This window comes from Drosophila obscura, unplaced genomic scaffold (genome assembly GCF_018151105.1).
Source record: "Drosophila obscura isolate BZ-5 IFL unplaced genomic scaffold, ASM1815110v1 contig_21, whole genome shotgun sequence".
Taxonomy (NCBI): domain Eukaryota; kingdom Metazoa; phylum Arthropoda; class Insecta; order Diptera; family Drosophilidae; genus Drosophila; species Drosophila obscura.
Window position 1 is genome coordinate 138,458 of NW_024542801.1, and position 23,424 is coordinate 161,881.

Consider the following 23,424-nt stretch of genomic DNA (forward strand, 5'->3'; position numbering starts at 1 on the left):
TGGATTACCGGAATTACAAGGGTCCACCGTCCTATTCGCCTTGGTCGACTACCGGTAAGAAGTAGATTTTTGTCTAAATGCAATGGAATTTTATATGTTTTTTACTTTTACAGTTACAGATTCACATACATAAATGTAGGGTGTCCCGGCCGAGCTCATGACTTGAAAATTTTTGAAAAGTCCAGCCTAAAAATAAAACTGGATGAGTCGGATTTACTCGATGGGAATTCGAAAATTATAAATGATACAGAAATACCTGTGTTAATCTTAGGAGATTCTGCATTTCGATTTTCCAAAACGGTAATGAAACCCTATCCGTTTTCCGTTGAGTCTACTCCGGAACATAAAGCATTTAATTACAATTTGTCAAAGGTTAGACGTGTAGTGGAAAATGCTTTCGGCCACCTCAAGGCTCGGTATCGGAGGATAGGAAAGGGAATAGACAACGATTTTAAAAACACTACAAAGATAATTATCTGCTGCTACATTCTTCACAATTTCTGCTCCACCCATAATTGCAAAGTCTCTGACAGATGGCAGCAAGATGCAGAAGCCATTGAAGTCCAAGAACAACCTCAGCATGAAGTTTGGCTGGGAAACTCGAACATTCGGGCTGAAGCTATAAGGAGCGCTCTTTCACACCACTTCTTAGAAACAACCCTTTATAAATAAACAGTTTTAACCATTTAACTAAATATATTTTGTTTTATTAAAATATTATTGCCATTTTTCAAACAGCTCAATAATTTTTTTGTGAAAATTAGCCGAGTTTTCAGCAATTGTCTGCATCACCTCCAGCTTTTTCTCCTCTACCTCCAGCAGTTTTTCGACGATTGTGTCGACTCGACGACGTTTTGGTTGGGAACCAGAGGTATCTCCTGAATTTTCGGTCGCTGAGGTGCTGCTCTGGTCAGCATTGAAATCGGCTGTAACATCCTCGGTTACACATGAAAAGTCTGCAAAGAATGTAAAGAATTTTTAAAATCTCCACAGCCTAATTCTAGTGTTGACTAGTGTAATTAATTTAAATAATTTGTATTAAATATATTACCTGCGCTCTCAACTCCGCTCACAACGATTGATTTTTACGTTTGCAGGATTAAAGAGACCCTTTCGAAGTGCTCCCATGTTGATGGGCTTCCACCCGAAGGTCCCACCTTGGCCAGTTCACTTCTAAAATATTGGGTTACCAAAAAATAAACAAGAAACAATGTATGCAAATAATGGTAGGCATGTAACTTACCTGTATTTCCTCGTCAAATTTTCGAGTTTGTTCTTCACCTCAACATGAGAAGGTCCAAACTCATTTAATACATCCGCTATTTCCTTATAAATATGAGAGTTCTTGCGAACTCCCACCCCGTTCTCCTCCCATTGGTCGAGCAGAGTCAATAAGGCCGCAGGTGTCCACAAAAATCTCCTATCTAATGTCAGAATTGATTTAAACTATTTGTTTTAAATATTATATGCATATTTTTACCTTTTCCTTCCTCAGACATACTTTAGGGTGCACAATTAATTTCTTTGGTCAGCTGATTTTTGCTGTTATTAGTGGTGATAGTTGCGCTGATAGGCAAAAAAGCGCCAAAATGAGCAAAATTAATCGAATATACCGAATAGACGCACATGAATCAGAAACTGACGCAACTTTTTGCCACCACTAGGGCCCTATGCTTAACCTATGTAAAAAAAACTGCGTCTGCGGCAAGACGCAAAGAAGCATGACGCAGCCCCAATGTAAACGGCCTATGAGTCGACGCTTTATTGCGGGATATAGATGTGTATGTGTGTGTATTCAGCACATCACATACATAGCTGAATGGTTGCATGTGGATGTGTCTAGTGCGTTTGTTTTTGTCTTACGCAGAAGAACAAATTATTTCATCATCCATTTACACACATGTACTCATACATGCGTCACAAGGGAGAAGCCAGATCGATGGACTTCTTCTGCATTTTTCAACAAACTTTATTATCCGGCTCGAAAGATGCTGGATTGGCTATCCGTCACACTTCCTTTGATTGTCCATTCCGCTGCGCATTTGCGCGTTTATTTCAGATTTCTTTTACAATTTTCCAACTTAAATATATATTTCTTTTTCTTCCGCGTGTTCTTCTTCTTTTCTTAAGTGATCATACACACCCATCGCCATAAACTATCGGTTAAACAATATTCATTATATAAAGTAAAATATTGATTGTGAGACTAAACTAAAATAATAACTTTTTCAACATTCTCCTCCCAAGTATTGCTATCGGCAATACTTCAATTATTTGTATACATGAAGCTTAATTAGTTTTACAACAGATCTCTTATAAATGCCAGTTTTTGTCTTAATGTCTACAATTCTTATACGACCATCATTAGATATATTAGATATATCTTAGTCACTATGCCTTTTGGCCAACAATTTCTTGGCAAGTCAGAATCCATAAGTAATACAATGTCCCCTTCTTGTATAATGTCTTGATCTTTTGACCATTTTCGGTTGCTTAAAATCCTGTCTGTAATCCTTTTTCCATTTCTGCCAGAATACGTCTGCTAATCGTTGCGACGCTTTCCAGTTGTTTAAACATATTATATCAGAGTCAGAAGCATTAGCATAAATCAATCCCTGAAATTGGGACCTATCAAAATATTGTTTGGCGTCAAGGGTGATTCAATTGAATCTGCTGGTATATATAAAAGAGGTCTACTATTCATGATAAATTCTATTTCGCAAAATAATGTCCTCAAAACATACCCTTTGGGATAACGTTCTTTTAACATAAAAGAAAGATATTTTTTGGTAGATTGAATAAGTCTCTCCCAAGCTCCTCCCATGTGGGGACTTAATGGAGGGTTGAAAACCCATCTGCATCTTTTTGAGGAAAAAAACTGTATCAGTTCATCAGCTGGCCATTGCGATGTCAGTATGTTAATGTCTTTGCTCGCTTTGGTAAAATTTGTACCATTGTCTGAATATATTTCCTCGGGGATACCGCGTCGACCTGCAAATTGTTGGGAAGACATGCATGAAAGCATTACTTGATAAGTCCTCAGCTATCTCGAGATGAACTGCACGAGTAGCCATACAAGTAAATATAACTCCATATCGTTTAACATGGCTGCGATTGACAAGAACTTCAATGGGACCAAAATAATCAACTCCTATTTTTAAAAAAGGTCGTTCAATCGGCGTCACTCTACATGCAGGCAGTTGGCCCATTCTTGGCACCTGTGGAAGGGCTGTCTTATTTTTACAAAGTTGGCAATTACGAATTATTTTTATACCCGTACTCAAAAAAGAGTTAAGGGGTATATTAGATTTGCGGTAAAAGGGTGTGTGTAACGCAGAGAAGGAAAATTTTCCGACCCCATAAAGTATATATATTCTTGATCAGCATCAATAGCCGAGTCGATATAGCCATGTCTGTCTGTCCGTCCGTCCGTCCGTCCGTCCGTCTTGTTGAGCGCCTGGATCTCAGAGACTATAAGAGTTAGGGTAACCAAATTTGGTTTCCAGACTCATGTGATATCACACTGCTACAAGTGTATTTCAAAATTTCGCCCCGCCTCCTTCCGCCCCCACAAAAAACGAAAATCTGTGGCAGGCACAATTTTAAAGATACGATAAAACTAAAAACGCAGTATCGTAGAAAATGACCATATCTACCAGATTGCCAAATCTGAATCAGATCGGATCATAATTATAGCCAGAATGAAGAAATTAATTTTCTGTTGCTTCCCCTGCCCTCCTCCAGCCAACGACAACGCAACTCAATTTCCATCTCGCTCGCACAATCTGCCGCGTTCAGTGCGCGAGCAACCCCTAGCGGAGGATATGTAGAATATGAATGGTACATCTATAATCTACATGTTAGATGTAAAATATGCATTGTATATGTAGATAACAGATGTAGCAAAAAAATTTAAAATATATAATTTTTTTTTTTCTAAAATTCTTAAAAATCATAAGCTAAAAAATGTACATACTGACTGAGTACGGGTATAAGTAGAGTCGCGTCCCCAGAAGCGACTCACACGTTCCTTCTCGTTTTAACTGTATTTCGACATCTGGTTATCCACAATCTTTGTCGGAGATTAGCTATCACTGTTTCTGTACCGATGTGACAATTTTTCAAATGATAAAATTGAATAATTAGAATCGTAACTTGGTTGTCTTTGGATAAAACAATTGGATTTTTTGAATCATAATCAAATTCCCTTTCACTAACATTATCCAAACGTCCTTTGAGCCTGAGCAATCCATTCTCTGAGATAAATATTGGTAATGTTTTTAATTTGCTCGTGTTTGCTATTGGTTTATTGGCTAAGAGACAGTCAATCTCTTTGCCATAGCTCTGTCGTTGAACATTTTTAAAAATCAAATACTCTGCACTGTCAATATCTGTCCCAATCAGCTCGCTGTTAGTCCGCTTGTATTTTGAAGGCTTTAAATTATTTAAGTACCGTAAGACCCATGCAGTTGTTCTCAAATACCTCATCCAGTTGGAAAATCGTACAGGATCTGGCAAAATATTGGCATCATTTATACTTGTAGTGACGTGTACATATTCTACTGTCACCTGATCATCATCAACCTGAATCTCGTTAACCAACTTTCCTTTTGGCCATTCATTTGCTTGTTTACTCAAAAACGTGGGTCCTTTTAACCAAGAACTAGTTGATGAAAAGCCTATGTCTCGAATCTTTGTGACTTGATCTGCGGGGTTGAGCTTTGTCGGTACATATCTCCAGTCGCCAATGTTTGTCAATTCTTGAATCTCACCTAATCTTTGTGAAACAAAGATTTTGAATCGTTTGGTACTCGATTTAAGCCAATACAACACTATCGCTGCATCCGTCCACAAATAAGTCTTGTCAATGTGGATATGCGTGCGACAAGAAGTGCACCCTGTAACTCAAGTCTTGGTATGGACATTGGCTTAAGTGGTGCGACTCTCGACTTAGCAAAGACAAGTGAACAGTCTATATGTTTTCCATCGTCAAATCTCAAATATGCACCCGAAGCATATGCCAATTTCGAGGCATCGCATAACATGTATAGCTGCACATTACATTCGTCAATATTTAAATAAGTCATTTTCCTTGAGATATTTAGTTCACTTAACCTGACTATATTTTTGCATAATTTTTCCCACAAAGAGCAATGTTCTGTCGTTATCTTGTCATCCCACTCTATGCCACTTTTCCAGATAGCTTGTAAAAGTATTTTATTTGCTATCAAAATATTAGAAAGAAATCCTAAAGGGTCATAGATCGACATGGTGAGTTTTAGAATTTCGCGCTTTGTCGGTCGTCTAGTTAAAGTCAAGATATCGCTATAAATTGATTGAAATTTTAGATTGAACTTAAAAAAATCCTTCTCATAATCCCATATCAATCCTAATACGCGTTCCTCAGTCAGACTTTTAGTTTTTTGTTCCGTTTTCCGTTTGTCTATGTCCGTGAGTTGCTCCAAAACTTCATATGAATTACAACTCCAATTACACATTTCAAAACCTGCTTGTTTGTGGATATGCGAGACGTCTTTTATCAACTGAACAGCGCCTAAAATATCTTCAGTTCCTCTTAAATAATCGTCTATATAGTGTTCTGAAACTATTTCCTGACATGCTTGTGGAAACTGATCTTGAATGTCAAGGGCATTTCGGTTTTTAGTTTGTTGGGCAATACACGGACTACAATTTGCACCAAAGAAAAGTACTTGTATCTCATATGTGTCAGGGGTTTTTAGACGATCATATCTTTGCCACAAAATTCTTTGGGCGTGTTTATCTTCCTGTATTACTTTTATCTGCAAAAACATTTCCTTAATATCGTCAACAAATGCTATCTTAGACCGTCTTAAATTCATTAAAACTGTTGTCAACTCGTTGTAAAGGTCGGGTCCTGTCAGAAGATAATCATTTAAGCAAGTACCATGACTTTTTGCAGCCGCATCAAAGACAATCCGGACTTTGTTTGGCTTATTGATATTTGCAACACCAAAGTGTGGTAAATAGTACGTCAAGGGAGTTTGAATTGAAGATTCATCTGCACTTAATTTCTTTAAGTATCCTTTGTCTATATACGATTCTATCACTTCCTGATATTTTCAACCATATGGTTTGTTTTTGTCTATTTTGCGTTCTAACAGAATTAGTCGATTGTATGCGTTATTGTAGCTTTCTGGCAATACAGTATTCTCGTTATTCCAAAATAACCCACACTCAAATCTATTTCCTTTTCTTACCAATGATATCAATGTCTTATCAATGATATCCAAGCATTTTTTGTCGTCCAAAGATATTGGATTATCTTTTGGAAAAGTCATTTCATTCTCCATTGGGATCTCAAGAATGTGCAAAATACTTAAATCGTCTATTTCGTCTTTCTCATGAGAACAGTCAGTTACGTGTAACATATAATTTGAATTATTGTCCGAACCATTTAAATTTACATTGCCGTGAACAACCCATCCCAAGAGTGTTTTTCTAATCGCTGGGCCACTAAAGGACTCATGTTTAATCTTACGCGTGACTATGAGTGACCAATTGTCTTGTCCAATAAGTATCTTAGGCATTGCATTCTGATATACACAGTCCTTAAAGTCATTTAGGAACTTCCAATTTTCTCTTATGTCGCTTATCACTTCGGTTTGCATTGGCAAGTTAAGGTCAGATACAGTTTGTAGCATACAACGTATAGATATGATGAGCAGATGGTAACCTAGACGGGAGGAGACGTACGCGCTGGCTTCGGCTTTTGTCTCTGGTCGGCGGGGTGTGGGTTTAAGGACAAAGTACCTCCAATTTAGGGCTCATGAGATATAAGAATTTAGTTACTTCGCGTACGAGTTGGGAAAAGGGAACAAGAGAAGGTAGTCGGGTGATCAAAGGGAGAAGGTCAGCAGAGGTAGAAGGGGTCCACCTATAGTCGGGGCCTTGTTGGCTGCTTGCCGCAACAGTGCGAGCACGCCCACCCTACCATGATCCTTACGGGCCACATATTTAAGGATCCCTCCAACAAGACCGACGGGGAATCACCTATCTATCAACAAACGCGACATGGTCCCTTCCGAAAATACTCTACTCTTTCTTCATACTAAAACAATATTTATTCATAAAATTCATTAAGTTGACGGACACTAAATACTAAAGAATAACCTAACTCCCGAAACTTAAAAAAAAATCATGATATCCAATTAGGTAATAATATAATACAAAAATAGAAATAAGGTATGTGGGTAAATGGTATGTAGATTAGGTTATGTATGTAGGTATATGTGCTTATGTATATAAGGTTAGGTAATGGTAATTCAAGTAAATGGAGCGATATATAGTTGTGTAGATGAATAGATATTCAAAAGTTAAATTTAACATTTAACATTACAAAATCATAATTGGAAAAGTATTCAACTTTAACGGCAAGGAAAAAAATATCAAAGTGCGTTTGCAATCAAAATCAAACGTTACGTTACCGGTCAGTTTACCACGTTAGTCATTATATCTCCCTGAATCATTATATTTGTACAAACTTACAGTACGTTTTCCTCCCACGCAGAAAGATCTTTCGTTGTGTAGATGGCTGGATGATTGGATTAGCAGATGATTAGGTGAATGAATGGATGATCAAATGATAAGATGAGGGCTGGGTAACGACACGCATGACTGTAAAGTTTAGTTGTATTAATAACCATTTAATTGATAAATATTCAACTTAAGCCCGGTATAGGAAATCCTTTTTGACTAGGTCCACATGTTAGATTTCATGGGCGTACATGTTAGCCGCAGCACAATTAAATTGAACCACCAATCGGACCAATCAAAAAGCACTTCATTATCCGGTATATAATAAGAAAGAGAAGAAAAAACACATAAAAATAAATCCGTTGGGTAGGCGGCTTCAGATTAGGTTTGCCAGAGCGAACCTACAATCGACGGCGGCTTAGGCACGGGGTCAATGATCTTGAGGCATCGACGAAAAATGCTCCCACGCAGCGAAAGCCAGGTGCAGCTTGCTTGTAGTGACGCAACTGTCGAAGCTGGTTGCGACGGTAATGGTATACCGGCTCACAGCGTGAGGAAGTCCATCCTTGGGATCACGTTGCTCACACCCGTAGGTCGGACGGGGAGGTTATATAACCTCAACTGACCCGAGCACGCTGCCGGTCGAAAAATTTTCCGGAGCGAGTCCACGTATCCCAGCGAGTTATACCAGGTTGTACCAAGGGTTATATCAGGTTGTACCAAGAGTTATATCAGGTTATACCAAGAGTTATATCATACATAACTAGGTATCACTACGTCTGTACTAGTGGTGCGATTCCTATATATAGAAGATTACATTTTAGAACTATATATTGGAACTTCGCGGACAAGATATTTACCCCAATGGGAACTGCACCACTTCAATTGATACAATTTCGAACTGTGGATTTTCTTTCTCCCGGTGGGCTGTCGAAAAGCAGGGACGGTAGGTGCTGCCGTGGTCTTGGGGTTATGTACACCTCGGTCTGTGGCACAAAAATTCCGAGAAAAGGCAATAAAGTAAGATCACTGCACGTCGTCGTTTTCTTAATTCACCATACTCACGGATATGGGCAGATTGTGGAGGTTGATGGAAACCAACTTATAATTGCGAACACAAAATCACTGCGCGTGGTAGCTGACTGTATATATGGTTAAAAATCAGATAGAATACAGAGCTCCAGAATACTGCACTCTGCGACGGTCACGAGGAGAAGGAGACCGACTCCTAGAACCACCGGATGCAGCAGCCCACGTTTTCCCATCAATACCGTATTTTTTCCTTGCTTTTTACTTTAAAGAAAAGTAATTAGCAATAAATATAATTGCAATACGGAATCAAAACAACGGGATGGCGTTGCCACTTTTTACCAAAACATATGTTTCGTCAAAAAGCTCTCTGCAAGCTCTACGATCGATGCCCCATATTTTCAACGGTCTATCTTAGGGCGGTTATGAGAAATAAACCGTTGACTTTTTAAAAGTGCTGAATGAGACACCGCAAGACAAGCGTCACATATTACAAGTTTTTACTTTACGTAAAGTAAATGTTTTTGAGCTATTGCCCTTTCCTTTTATACGCATACTAACAATTCGCGAATCTTCCTGCTCGTAAGTCTCATTATTGGTCCATACGTTAGTCTGATTCAAGTTTATATTACAATTTCTTTGGGTATCAATTTGGGGATCTTGAATCTCTGGTAAAATTAGATTTTGACCTGCCAAGTTTGGTGGCTTATCTTTATGTAATAATGTATTATGGCTGTATGTACACTTATTAATACTACAAATCTTTTTGCACTTACAATTTTTCATTGCATGATTCTTACATAAACATGCAATACACAAATGATTTTTTGAGACGTGCTCCCAGCGTTTGTCAACGTCTAGGCTTTTAAATTTGTCACATGATGACACATTCAGCTTACAAAAATTACAATATTTATTTGTTTATGTGGCCATTTATCATCCGATATAGTAAGTGTCGTTTCTTTTGGCTTGTTCAGTCCATACCCTAATAATTGAGCAGCTTTACTTTTTTTGCCAATCCATCCACTAGAAGTTGCGGTTCGTCTTTATCCGTTTCTTGATAATGCTGCATAAATGACATGCGTTGTGATACTGGAAGTTTTTCCAATATGTCATTAAACAAAATAGGATTTCGAATATGGTCAATTTGCTCAAGGGACAACAAAGTATGAATTAAATTTGTAAGTTGGTCATTTAAATTTATAAATCTTTCACACTTGTCATCTTTTAAAACAGGAATATTTCTTAATTTATTTATTTATTTTATTTTATTTATTTGCATCGCCAAATCGTTCTTTCAAAACCTCAATGACATCATCAACATTTTGTGGCAATAATAGAAGCGACTGCAACATTGAATCGGGACGGCTCGTCCCGAATCCAAGAGAGCGCAACAGCCGAATCACACCAACGAAGACACTCATTCCTGCTACCTCAGATATGAGGTCCTCCCGTCCTAGCTGGCAATTCCGCTCCACAAAGCTCCAGCTTTGGTATGATTAGTGTTTTCAATGGAGCAGCACGAGATTTTGCACAAAGTAAGTGACTGCTGGATCGCTGACCCTTCGACACAACATAAATGCAGGCACCATAAGCCTCTATGCTGGCGTCGCAAAATCCGTGAATTTCTAGCTCAGAGTTCGGAATGAGCACAAGCCGAGGAGATTCATAACGAATTGGCCAAACTACTGCATATTTCATGCCACGAGGTGTTGAGTGCGGATGGCAAGCTTTCATCCCAGCACAACTTCTCTTTACACAACTGCTGGAGAAAGATTTTTGATTTTGTAATGATCCACCATCCATCCAGCTTGTCCGAGGGGATCGTAGAACCGAGCTATTGTTGACAAAAATGGAACGCCTGCAGGGACGCGAAGTAGGGGCAGTAGGGGCAAAAACGAGAATAAAAGCTTATCAGAAACCGGATCCCAGGCAAGTCCTAAAGTTTTGGTGAAATTGCTGCCATCGTCGAACTTCAAAAAGGTTTCCTTGTCCTTTTCCGGAACTCCATCGAGCACAGCAGGCACGTTCGAACACCATTTCCTCAATCGGAACTGACCTCTCGACAAAATTCCAGTAGTTTACTCACGAGTGTGGATAGCCTCATCCTGAGAGCTGGCTCCAGGTATCAAGTCATCGACGTAAAAGTCCCGGCAAAGAATATCAGCCCCAACAGGAAACGCTATCTGCTCATCCATTGCCAGCTGGTGCATCGCCCGCACTGACAAATATGAGGCAGGCTTCGTCCCATAAGTAACGGTGTCCAGCTTAAACACACGCAAATCCTCTTGCATGGAATTCCTCAACAGAATACACTGCAAGTTACTATCCTGGGTGAGACCCTTACACACCGGTACATCTTGCAAATATCTCCCGTTATCGCAACTGCATATGACCGAAATCGATTGAGAATATGGAAAAGCTTGGGTTGGATTACAGGACCGGCCATTAAAACGTCGTTCAGGGAATAACCGGATGAAGTTGCTCGGATCCATCGAAAACGACCCTCAGCTTGGTCGTCGAGCTATCTTCTTTTGTGACGTAATGATAGGCAAAAGTAGCGGCAGCAGCTGATTGACTCGGCAGGAACCAAAGACATATGACCTAGATCAAGGTACTCGTTTATGAAAGCAGCATACTGAGATTTCACATCAGGGCGACGATCTAACCTCCGCTCAAAAGATAATAATCTACGTTGAGATTATTGATAAGATTCTCCCAAGAGATCCAAGTTATATTTAGCTGGCAGCCGAACACAATAATCGCCAGTTTGTAATCGATGGAAATGTTGAACAAAATGAGCCTCACAATCTAGCTCTTCTTTCGTAGACTTTACAATGGGTTCCATGCAATTCTCTACCTCCCAAAACTGTCGAAGCAGTACCTAGAAGGCCTTGCTCTTGAGGGAAAAAGCTGCAAATTCGGCTGATTTGCAAACGATATATATATCAGTGTTGTATTATTATATATATATCAGTGTTGGTTGCCAGTATTTTTTATTGCTCTTTTTTATTGCGCGCAATTCAAATAAGTTAACTGCAATTAGAGCTAGACAAACTAAAAGAGCTAATCATGCAAAGATAGCCAAGAACTAGTACTAATTAGAGGAAAGGTATGTTAGTATTAGTAATTTAAGAAGAGGAAGGGAATTAGTAGTGGATATTATATGGTAGAGTAGAGCGAATTATAATCCGAGTTTAAGACCTTAAAGTAGAAGGAACAAAGTAAAGTTTATTTTATTTAATTTTTATTTTTTTTTAATATTCAATGATTCATTCATTTTGACCCTCTTCAGATGCTCTTTTGTCAAACTGTGATAAGCGAAACTTAATCCATTCTTATTGCACAATTTGCAAAAATATTCCCGGCGGTCTTCAGCAGATGAATGAATCTTTGTCATGTGAACCTTCAGGCGTTCCAAAGAGTTGAAGTGCATGTTGCATACTTCGCATGTTTTTACCTGCCCATGCCCATGAATAGCGATTTCATGCCTCTTTAGTGACTCTGCTGTTTTCACCTTCTAGGTTACTATTGTCAGCAGCTGTGGCCGGAGCGCGCGACACAATCAAAGAAGACCCCTTTACCGTGGAAAAACCTCCAGACCAGTGGCGTAGCTACGTACGTGCAAGACGGTGCGCCGCACCGGGGCCCTTGAGCTTAAGGGGCCCCCAAGCTCAGGGGCCCAAACTCTGACAAGAAAATCACCAAAAAATCTCTCACTCCATATATGCATATGTATGTAATTTTTCTCATTTGCGAAGAAGGATTCATAAGCATACATGCAAAAACCGAACTAAATGCCGAACATTTCATCTATGGTTTAATTTTCGTCGTTTCCTTTGTCATCTTGCTTCCCGCTTGACGTTCGGCTCGTTTCTTCCCTTTCAGACTCAAAGAATTGTTTTTTTAATTTTCGTCGTTTGCCTTTACGTTGATTTTCCCGCTTGATGTTAAGCAAAGCAAACAAGAAAACTTTTGTATACCCCTTCACAGGCTATATTTGAATTGGGCAGAGATTTGACCGCAAAGAATGAAATTTATTTTATAAATATTGTGTATTTTCGACAAAGTTGACCACTATATGATATAGATCCTAAACTGAAGAACTATAGCTAGCAGACTATTTATACCCGTACTCAAAAAAGAGTTAAGGGGTATATTAGATTTGTGGTAAAAGTGGATGTGTGTAACGCAGAGAAGGAAACGTTTCCGACCCCATAAAGTATATATATTCTTGATCAGCATCAATAGCCGAGTCGATAGAGCCATGTCTGTCTGTCCGTCTGTCCGTCTTGTTTGACGCCTGGATCTCAGAGACTATAAGAGCTAGGGCAACCAAATTTGGTTTCCAGACTCATGTGATATCACACTGCTACAAGTGAATTTCAAAATTTCGCCCCGCCCCCACAAAGGACGAAAATCTGTGACAGGCACAATTTTAAAGATACGATAAAACTAAAAACGCAGTATAGTAGAGAATGCCCATATCTACCAGATTGCCGAATCTGAATCAGATCGGATCATAATTATAGCCAGAATGAAGAAATTAATTTTCAGTTGCTTCCCCTGCCCCCTGCTTCCACTCATTTTCCTTCTCGCTCGCACACTCTGCCGCGTTCAGTGCGCGAGCAACCCCTAGCGGAGGAGATGTAGAATCTAATTGGAACATGTACAATCTACATGTTAGATGTAGAATATACATTGTAGATGTAGATATCAGATGTAGCAAAAAAATGTTAAATGTAAAATTTTTTTTTTAATTCTAAAATTCTAAAAAATCATATGCTTAAAAATGTTTATGCTGACTGAGTACGGGTATAAGTAGAGTCGCGTCCCCAGAAGCGACTCGCACGTTCCTTCTCGTTTTAAGTGTATGCTCGAAGACAAGACATCAACAAAAGCAAAGACATGAAGCATGGTAGAGGTTTTGTGATGGTTTGGGGCTATATGTTCAGTGCTGGAGTAGGAAGCCTGCATTTTATAGATGGCATTATGAAAAAATTTGGTTATTTGGATATTTTGAAGCAGAATGTGAAGCAAAGTGCAGACAAATTGGGTATCGCGACAAACTTTGCGTTCTACCAAGACAACGACCCGAAGCACACATCAGGCGTTGCAAAGCTTTGGTTAATACATAACTGCCCAAAACTTGTGCAAACGCCTGCACAGAGCCCAGATCTAAATGTTATTGAACATCTTTGGGAAGAACTAGCCAGGCGGGTGTATCAAAAAAAATGTAACACGCTAAATCCGCTTAAAGAGGCTTTAGTAGAAGCATGGAACTCTATAGAGCCCCAAGTATGCCTGAATTTGGTGCAATCCATTCCAAATCGCTTGCAGGCTGTTCTGGAAACGAAAAGATACGCAACATAATATTAATTACACTATTAGTTAATTTTTTCCAAAACTTTTTGGAGGCGTCCGATTATTTGTTGAGTCTCCAAAAATTACTTTTTTTCGTTATTAATTAAAAGTTAGCTGTTCTCACTAGAATGTATGAGTTTTTGCTTATGATTTAGATAGTCAATATTACAAAGTTATAATATTTCTTTATACTTTTTGAGCACATTCGTACTGGGTAAACAAGTGTCCGATTATGCGATGGAGCCACTGTAGCTTGGTGAAGCCAAAATAGCTGCACAGCGTATATGTATGTTGCAAGTCGATAGTAATTAAACTCAAATTAATTAAATATAAAAAATTGGCATATAAAGCTGGGTGTGTTTGGTGAAAAGTGTTAAATACACATTAGTGCTTAATATAGTGTACGGCTAACGCGAGATAATTGAGGTTGGAGTATATGCAAGTGTGTGAGTGTACTTAGTTCAATTGGAACTTAAGAAAATAGAAAAGACAAAAGACAATCTCACATATGCATGTACATATGTATGTATGTACGTATATCGTCAAGTGCATACCCTGCAGTACCAGAAGTGAGCGATGACAAATGTCAACTACGCGTCATTCAGGATATTTTCTCTGCCGCTGCAACAGACGAGTAGAATATGACGTCGACGTCGCGATCGACGCGTCGGTCAGACCAAACTCTTTTTTTTTCTTTGTTTTTCATACCCGTACTCAAAAAAGAGTTAATGGGTATATTAGATTTGAGGTAAAAGTGGATGTGTGTAACGCAGAGAAGGAAACGTTTCCGACCCCATAAAGTATATATATTCTTGATCAGCATCAATAGCCGAGTCGATAGAGCCATGTCTGTTTGTCCGTCTGTCTGTCTGTCCGCCCGATGAGCGCCTAGATCTCAGAGACTATAAAAGCTAGGGCAACCAAATTTGGTTTCCAGACTCATGTGATATCACACTGCTACAAGTGTATTTCAAAATTTCGCCCCGCCCCCTTCCGACCCTACAGAAGACGAAAATCTGTAGCAGGCACATTTTTAAAGATACGATAAAACTAAAACTAAAATACAGTATCGTAGAGAATGGCCATATCTACCAGACTGCCGAATCTGAATCAGATCGGATCATAATTATAGCCAGAATGAAGAAATTAATTTTCAGTTGCTTCCCCTGCCCCCTCCTTCCAACGACAACGCCACTCATTTTCCTTCTCGCTCGCACACTCTGCCGCGTTCAGTGCGCGAGAAACCCCTAGCGGAGGAGATGTAGAATATGAATTGAACATGTACAATCTACATGTTAGATGTAGAATAGACATTGTATATGTAGATGTAGATAGCAGATGTAGCAAAAAAATGTAATATGTAAAATTTTTTTTTTAATTCTAAAATTCTAAAAAATCATTACGACTCGTGCCGTAACAGAATTCGGTTTTGCCGTCGGCGTCGACAACGTTGTTAGAATTGTGCGGTGAAAAGTGAGACGCAGGTTTTGTTTATTTTGGGCAAAATTATTATCAGGCAAGTGCAGTGTTTCATTTAATTAAAAATAGTCTATTGTGCGTTGTAAAAAATGAAGAAAATGTGATATTGCGAAAATAAATGCGTTTTGGACGAAATTTTTCATTTCCAACAACGAAAAAAGAAAAAAACGAGTCTTGAGTCGAACAGGTACATATCTAAGCGGGTGTTTTGTTTTTGGCGCAAATGAACTGCTGATCTACTGAGAGCATTGTTAACATATTGAAATATATTTTAATTAACCCATCTTATTTTAAAGGCGATTCAGTTGAAGTGCCTGGAATGACCACGACGGCCTTACGAACATGAGCAAATCAAAAAAACTAAAAAGGTTCTGTGGAAAAAAGAACACACAGCACAAAAATGTGAATATGCATACAATTTTATAAGAAAACATTAAATAAAATAAATTTAATATTTTAAAACAGAATTTACCCATGCATTTTTCATCAAAATATCAAAATTTTTTACTTAAAGTAAGTAAGGCCTTAAAAAGTAAGGCCCTAATAAGTGATATTAGGGCCTTACTTGTTAAGGGAAATTCATCGCTTATTAAGGCCTTACTTTTCAAGGGGAAATTCATCGCTTATTAAGGCCTTACTTTTCAAGGGAAATTCATCGCTTATTAAGGCCTTACTTTTTAAAGGCAATTCATCGCTTATTAAGGCCTGACTTTGGCTAATTCTCGCTTACTATGTCATCGATTATGCTCCTAGGACATCCCTGTGTTAAAGTAAACAGCCCATCGTATGGCAGGTCATCGCTTATGTCATCGAGCTGCATGACGTTGCCATCGATGTGTGGTTGCTCACACATCGCTTACGCGTACTGCAGGGATATGTATCATTTAAATTCATTTAAATTCGGCAGAGTGTGCGAGCGAGAAAAAGAATGAGTAGCGGGTCTGTGGCTGAAGTAGGCGGTAGAAACAATTAATTTCTTCATTCTGGCTATAATTATGATCCGATCTGATTCAGATTCGGCAATCTGTCTTGAATTAATGACTGCCATGATGTGGCATAACAGCGTCCGCAGCTCGTCAAATCCAAGAACAGAATTGGCTATCGCTGCAACACTTGCCAATGTTGCGCCGCATCACTAACCATACAGTATACAAACAAATAACAACATTAAATTTTACAGTTTAAAACCAAAATCCACCTATTCAGGGCCGGATCAACCCTCAACCGGGCCCTGGGCAACCATCAATCTGGGGCCCCTTCATTTTTTCACTCCTTCTTTTCTTTTTTCATTTGAAATGAAAACTTATAAATTTAATGTTTGTTTGATTAATTTGTATGTTTATCAATGGCTATTATATTTTTTATTCATTATTCAGAGTTTTGTTATTTCAACAAATTTTTCAGTTAGCCCTTGAATCGAGGGCCCTAGGGAACTACCTAAAGGCTGATCCGGCCCTGGACCTATTCCCATCGTCACAGACTCCATATTTTGTTGCTGTATTCTGTCGCGGAAAGTAGTGGCAAAGGCTAGCCAAAAGGAGAATGGAAGAAATACCATGCGCGCGCGACGTTCCGATTCAATATATTTGTCGCAAATAGAGTGGCAACGATACAGGAACTGACTGAAAAATGGAATGGCATTATGTTCCCACAGCTTTGAACCCGGCCGACATTCTTTCACGAGGGGCTCACTAGAGGTGGGCGCGGGCCGGGCCGGGCTTCGTGTCCCGCGGGCCTCGTCATGAAAACTGCGGGCTTCGTGCCTCAAATCGAGCTTGGCACGAAGTCGTGCGGGCCTCGTGCGTTAGCTAAAAGCCCGCAAGGCCCTAAGAGGTATTTATGGTATATTTTGAAAAGGAGAGAAGGTATATTCCGAATATATCTGAGGGTCGGACGGTATATTTCGGTATATTTATAAAGATTGGACGGTATATTTTTGTATATTCTGGGATCGACTTTATGTTTGATCGATAATTCCGCAGTCACACTACTTGTCTTCTTCGTTTCGTCCAGCAAACATATCTTCAACAATGTCGAGGGAAAAAATTCAAAACGCTGTGCACAGTAAAAATGAAACTGGGAAATTGTTGACCAAAGAAGACGGTAGAAGCGACGTTTGGAAAAAATTTAAGTTGATCAAGTTCGAAAACGATATTGTTGATTTTGTTTGTTGCGTGGACTGCAAAACTGTGTTGGCGTATCAAAGCAAACAAGGAACTGGGACATTAACCCGCCACAAATGTGTGCGCCAAGCATCATTTTTATTACAACAACCCACAATCATGGCGTTTACGATAAAAAATATACCAAAACATGTTATGGAAAACCTGACGCGTAAGCAGCTTGCTTTAGTGGCTAAGGATTTACAGCCATTCAGTGTGACTGATGGTAAGTTTAATATGTCTGTGTGTATTTGTCTCTTCATAACCTTTTTTCTCGGTATATTCGTAGGAAACTTGTTAAATATTTTAAGCACTCGGAGCTTAATAACAAGCTATCAAAAACCTTAAAGCAAGAAATTAAAACCCGTTGGAATTCGACGTTCATTATGCTGGATAGCATTAATGAAGTCCAAAATGAAATTAAATCGCTTTTGATAGAAAAAAAACGAGCTTCACCCGCATAGCTAAGTTAAATTTCGGATTACACTAGTCAACACGATTTTTCCTCAAGGAACAAAACGAACTTTTTCTTAAAGATTTAGGGCTTAGAAATGGTTTGATGATATTTTTTTTTTTTTCTATGGCAGAACTTTTTTTTGAAGAATTTTAGAAAACTGGTATTTTTATTTTTTTTTGCTTTTTTCAGAGGTAGCGCTTGTTTTTTTTTATATAACTGTAGTATCTTACGTCTGGTTGTAAAGAACTTTGCTACTTTGAAAAGATAATTAAAAGAGCTAGAAGTTAAGCCCAAACACTTTGTGATTACAGCTTACCGTCTGGGAAATATAAAGCATTGAAATGCAAAAATGATGATTTTTGTGCGGTATTTTTTACGAAATTTTGACTTTAAAAACTCAGGAAAAGTCGAAAAAAAATTATATCTGTGTCCTCTATTTTTTTGTGTATAGGTGCATTAATTTGGCGTCGTTCAAGGTATCGCTCATTAAAATCTATGGAGAGACTTTGGAGCTAAAATTCGTTAAATAAACTTAAAATATGGAAAAAATTAACAAAAAATACCTTTTGGAAGGTTGCGGGCTCAACTGCCCATTGGGAATTGGGATCGCGATCAGGTACCAAATGTGCAACCCTTTTTCGTTTGCTCTGTTCCCAACTGGTAGTTGGGCCCGCAACCTTCCAAAAGGTATTTTTTGTTAATTTTTTCCATATTTTAGGTCTATATGTGTATTTTTATGCAGTTGATAATTGTTGGAAGTATCCGGCCGGGCCCGGGTCGGGCCGGGCCCCTTGTTAAATATGACCAGGCCGGGCCTATTCGGGCCTAAAAATTTCATTTCATTTCGTGCTCGGGCCGGGCCGGGCCTCAAAAAGAGGCCCGTGCCCACCTCTACAGCGTACTCAGCTTTGGGAAGACATAAAGTCACTCATCTAGCTCACTTTCATCATTGTGCCCTTTCATGGATCATTTTGGACTCCTCAGTGTTGACGGTCGGCTGAAGAATTCTTCGTTGGATTTTGATGGCCGTCATCCCATCATCTTGCCCAGCAGCCATCCGCTTACTCTTGCAATTATCTCTCACTTTCATGAGCGGAATCTACACGCCGGTCCTCGAGCTCTGCTGGGATTTACTCGATCCCAATATTGGCCTATTGGGGGGAGAAAGACAGTTAACAAGGCCGTAAACAAGTGCGTGAGATGCTTTCGAACGAAACCTAGAATATTGGAGCACATCATGGCGGATCTTCCAAAGGAGCGCCTAGATGGTTCTCACGCCTTTGAGATTACAGGCGTGGACTTTTGTGGCCCGTTTTTCTACAAGCCGGAGGCACGCAACAAGGCTCCAATCAAGTGCTACGTCTGCGCCCTCATTTGTTTCGCGACAAAGGCTGTTCATCTGGAGCTGATCATGGATCTATCGACAGTCTCTTTTCTCCACGGCCTAAAGCGCTTTATATACACCAGACGAAAGCCACGGCAAATTTGGTCAGACAACGCAACCAATTTTGTCGGTGCAAGGAACGAGCTCGTGGAGCTAAGACGCCTGTTTCTCAGCGATGATCATCAGAAGGCGGTTCTGGATTTCTGTTTGGCTGAGTCTATTGATTGGCACTTCATCCCGCCGCGCTCGCCGCATTTTGGGGGCCTATGGGAAGCTGCAGTGAAGACGGCCAAGTACCACTTCTATCGAGCGATAGCCAATTCTGTTCTTGGATTTGACGAGCTGCGGACCCTGTTATGCCACATCACGGCAGTCATTAATTCAAGACCTTTAGTTCCCATTTCAGAGAGTCCTGCCGATCTTGACGTCTTAACTCCAGCACATTTCTGGAGGCAGGCGGCCCTCCTGCTTCGTTCGCTGAGGCTGACGTCTCGAAGCTAAACTTCGATCGCCTTGACGCCTGGCAGCGCGTTTCTTACCCTCAACAGCTCTTTTGGTCCCGGTGGAAGGAGGAGCTTTAGCCCAGTGATCATAACCTGTCCGGGTTGGTCTAGCTTTCGCGTAGTTTGTCTTTGCTGGTTGTGTTTTTCTTTTTTTTCTTTAAATTCAAACCGCTAACACGCCCCTTTGCCGCATTAAGCCCGATCAGAAAGCTGGCTTCGCTCCGCGCTGCCGACTTCACTGTCGTCACTGGTCACCAGGTGGTGTATGGGGGGGAAATTAAAGCTCCGCCCGCACCTTTGTGGTGTGCTCCTATTAGTAGGTGAATTGGCTTTTTAAGTAATAACTGGGTGCCGATTCTAAATTTAGAGAAATCGAAAACAAGAATAAGTGAAGGGACCAACAAGATAATTTAAACGTGCGTTCATATCGATATTTACCACTGGGAATAGGCACCGCAAAAAAAACAGGTTTGAAGGGATTGCCTTTGTCGATATCACGTTTCCTCTCTTTCTCCAGTAGCTCCGCAGCACCAGTGTACCCTCAGGCACCTATGTATATATGTGGGTGGAACGGTGCAGGAATATAACTTCACTCTTGGGCCGTCACGTGGAGAAAGAAATACTAGGCTCGGCTACTGACTGTGAAAAAATTCGGGTTCTCCGGATCTTCCTTTGACCCGATCCGTGGCAATTCACCCTGCACGGTTGGTTACAGTGTGGGGGAATTTGTTTTCGTTTCAACCCCATTCGTAGCTTGGCCCATAGATGGCGCTACCTCTACCTGGCATGTAATGTATGATACCACACAACTAATTAATGCCGGTACTTGGCTATTAGCCCGAAAACGATACTGCCTACTTTAAGGCACTTACCAAAATCCTTTCCTACAATTTCTACAAGCGCCCACTACAAAATCTACCTCCCATGAAGTGGCCACTAGCGAGGGTGGTCGAACTACTACCTGGAAGAGATGGCGTCGCCCGAGTCTCTGTTCTAAAGACTGCAACTGGAATCACCAAGCGAGCCGTAATACTCTCTGCACACTGAGTCCATCCTGGGGGAACGGTGGGAATTTTTGAAAGATGTGAAACACCGATTCACATTGACACCATCCACCATCCATGAGAAACAGCTGTTGCTCACAATTGCGTGCGGTGAAAATTTGTTTAATTTAATTAAAATGAATATAAATAACATTTCAATGGTCGTGAATGTGATTCAGCAGCAAAACATATTCTTGCACAAGCTAATCATGTTGTTGGACATGGACGATGATGAGGATAACTTTGACGAGGAGGAGATAATAGAATGGATATCTGTTTTGAAAACACTGAAGCCCGGAAGGTTGTGGTCATTTGTGAGTGCTTCTAATAAATGCAACCAATGTTTAAAGTACAAATATAAATGTTATGTTTTTCAGAAGCGGTTTGGTACATTTTGGGAGAAGGATGTACCCGAAAACAACGAGGCGTTTTTTAAGGAAAGTTTTAGGATGGAGAGATCCTGCTTTTCTCTGTTGGTTACTCGCTTGGAAGTGCTACGGAAGAAGGACACAAACTGCCGAGCTGCAATTCTTCTGGAGAAGCGTATCGCCATATCTTTATATACTTTGGGATCTTCTTCTGATTACCGAACAGTCGGTAGTCTTTTCGGAGTGTCAGCCAACAGCGTCTGCAATATCCTGCATGAGTTTTGCAGAGCATTCATCAACGAATTCTCAGAGGAATACATGTCCACTTGGCCCCACTTTATTTTTTTCCATCCTGCAAAGTATGAAAATAAAATGGAATCAACAATTTATTGTTTACCAAATACAATAATATTTACCTGTATTTTTTGGTCAAGTTTTCAACCTTTGTTCGTACTTCTGTCCATCCTACATCGAGATCACACCCCTCCTTCATGGTCTGGGCCATCTCCATATAAACGTGGGAGTTCTTACGGACTCCCCGCAAATCGTCTATATTTTCTTGCCACAGGTCAATGAGTAGGTTCTCCATTTCTGTGGTCCACTTGACCCTTCCACTGGCTGTTTTCTTATGTGCTGCAATATTGTGATATATGGGTATTCAAAAATGATTTCTATTAAACTTACCGCCGCCATTTACTGCTCCTTCCATTTTTATTTGATATTTTTTTATTTTTTGCGTGCTTTGTGAGATCTGATGGGGTTATTTTGTTTTATTTTTATATTTTCCTGTCTGTCATTGTTTACATTTTCGTAGTGATCTCCGATTTTTTGTTGTGAAATATGGTTGCATTTGACAATTATCGAAAAAATACCGCACTGAAACGTGAGAATTAGGAACATCCCAGATGGATGGTGGAATAACTGGGAAATTTTCGGAACGGCAAAACCTTACGGACCATCCCAGAAATGGATGGTGGATGGTCCCCAGTGTGAAAAGGCTATTAACTTTATTATCCGGCTCAAAAGATGCTGGATTGGCTATCCGTCACACTTCCTTTGATTGTCCATTCCGCTGCGCATTTGCGCGTTTTTTTCAGATTTCTTTTACAATTTTCCAACTTAAAAATATATTTCTTTTTCTTCCGCGTGTTCTTCTTCTTCTTTTCTTAAGTGATCATACACACCCATCGCCATAAACTATCGGTTAAACAATATTCATTATATAAAGTAAAATATTGATTGTGAGACTAAACTAAAATAGTAACTTTTTCAACATTCTCCTCCCAAGTATTGCTATCGGCAATACTTCAATTATTTGTATACATGAAGCTTAATTAGTTTTACAACAGATCTCTTATAAATGCCAGTTTTTGTCTTAATGTCTACAATTCTTATACGACCATCATTAGATATATTAGATATATCTTAGTCACTATGCCTTTTGGCCAACAATTTCTTGGCAAGTCAGAATCCATAAGTAATACAATGTCCCCTTCTTGTATAATGTCTTGATCTTTTGACCATTTTCGGCTGCTTAAAATCCTGTCTGTTATCCTTTTTCCATTTCTGCCAGAATACGTCTGCTAATCGTTGCGACGCTTTCCAGTTGTTTAAACATATTATATCAGAGTCAGAAGCATTAGCATAAATCAATCCCTGAAATTGGGACCTACCAAAATATTGTTTGGCGTCAAGGGTGATTCAATTGAATCTGCTGGTATATATAAAAGAGGTCTACTATTCATGATAAATTCTATTTCGCAAAATAATGTCCTCAAAACATACTCTTTGGGATAACGTTCTTTTAACATAAAAGAAAGATATTTTTTGGTAGATTGAATAAGTCTCTCCCAAGCTCCTCCCATGTGGGGACTTAATGGAGGGTTGAAAACCCATCTGCATCTTTTTGAGGCAAAAAACTGTATCAGTTCATCAGCTGGCCATTGCGATGTCAGTATGTTAATGTCTTTGCTCGCTTTGGTAAAATTTGTACCATTGTCTGAATATATTTCCTCGGGGATACCGCGTCGACCTGCAAATTGTCGGAAGACATGCATGAAAGCATTACTTGATAAGTCCTCAGCTATCTCGAGATGAACTGCACGAGTAGCCATACAAGT

General features: G+C 39.6%; 2 protein-coding genes and 1 long non-coding RNA gene across 3 annotated transcripts; 1 reads left to right on the forward strand and 2 right to left on the reverse strand.

The window, feature by feature from the left end:
- Window positions 1-769: 769 nt before the first annotated feature.
- Window positions 770-2,081, reverse strand: LOC111080676 (trihelix transcription factor ASIL1-like). Its single transcript, XM_022376422.2, has 4 exons — window positions 1,481-2,081; window positions 1,244-1,424; window positions 1,052-1,173; window positions 770-956 (listed from the first exon to the last, which is right to left on the reverse strand). The coding sequence occupies exons 1-3, from the start codon at window positions 1,497-1,499 to the stop codon at window positions 1,086-1,088; spliced, it is 288 nt and encodes a 95-aa protein (XP_022232114.2). The 5' UTR covers window positions 1,500-2,081; the 3' UTR covers window positions 770-956; window positions 1,052-1,085.
- A 5,385-nt stretch (window positions 2,082-7,466) lies between these two features.
- LOC111080675 lies at window positions 7,467-8,801 on the reverse strand. The gene is made up of 3 exons (XR_002608524.2): window positions 8,581-8,801; window positions 8,376-8,501; window positions 7,467-8,314 (listed from the first exon to the last, which is right to left on the reverse strand). It is a non-coding gene; the product is annotated as an uncharacterized LOC111080675 (long non-coding RNA).
- Window positions 8,802-19,243: 10,442 nt separating this feature from the next.
- LOC121404533 lies at window positions 19,244-19,891 on the forward strand. Its single transcript, XM_041594186.1, has one exon. The coding sequence runs from the start codon at window positions 19,244-19,246 to the stop codon at window positions 19,889-19,891; it is 648 nt and encodes a 215-aa protein (XP_041450120.1).
- Window positions 19,892-23,424: the final 3,533 nt, after the last annotated feature.

Bases quoted from the DNA above. Each gene is read 5' to 3' on its own strand.
- LOC111080676 (XM_022376422.2), bottom strand. The intron at 1,174-1,243 runs GTAAGTTACATG...CCAATATTTTAG, and splicing joins AATTTGACGAGGAAATACAG to AAGTGAACTGGCCAAGGTGG.
- LOC121404533 (XM_041594186.1), top strand. From the start codon at position 19,244: ATGGCGGATCTTCCAAAGGAGCGCCTAGATGGTTCTCACGCCTTTGAG.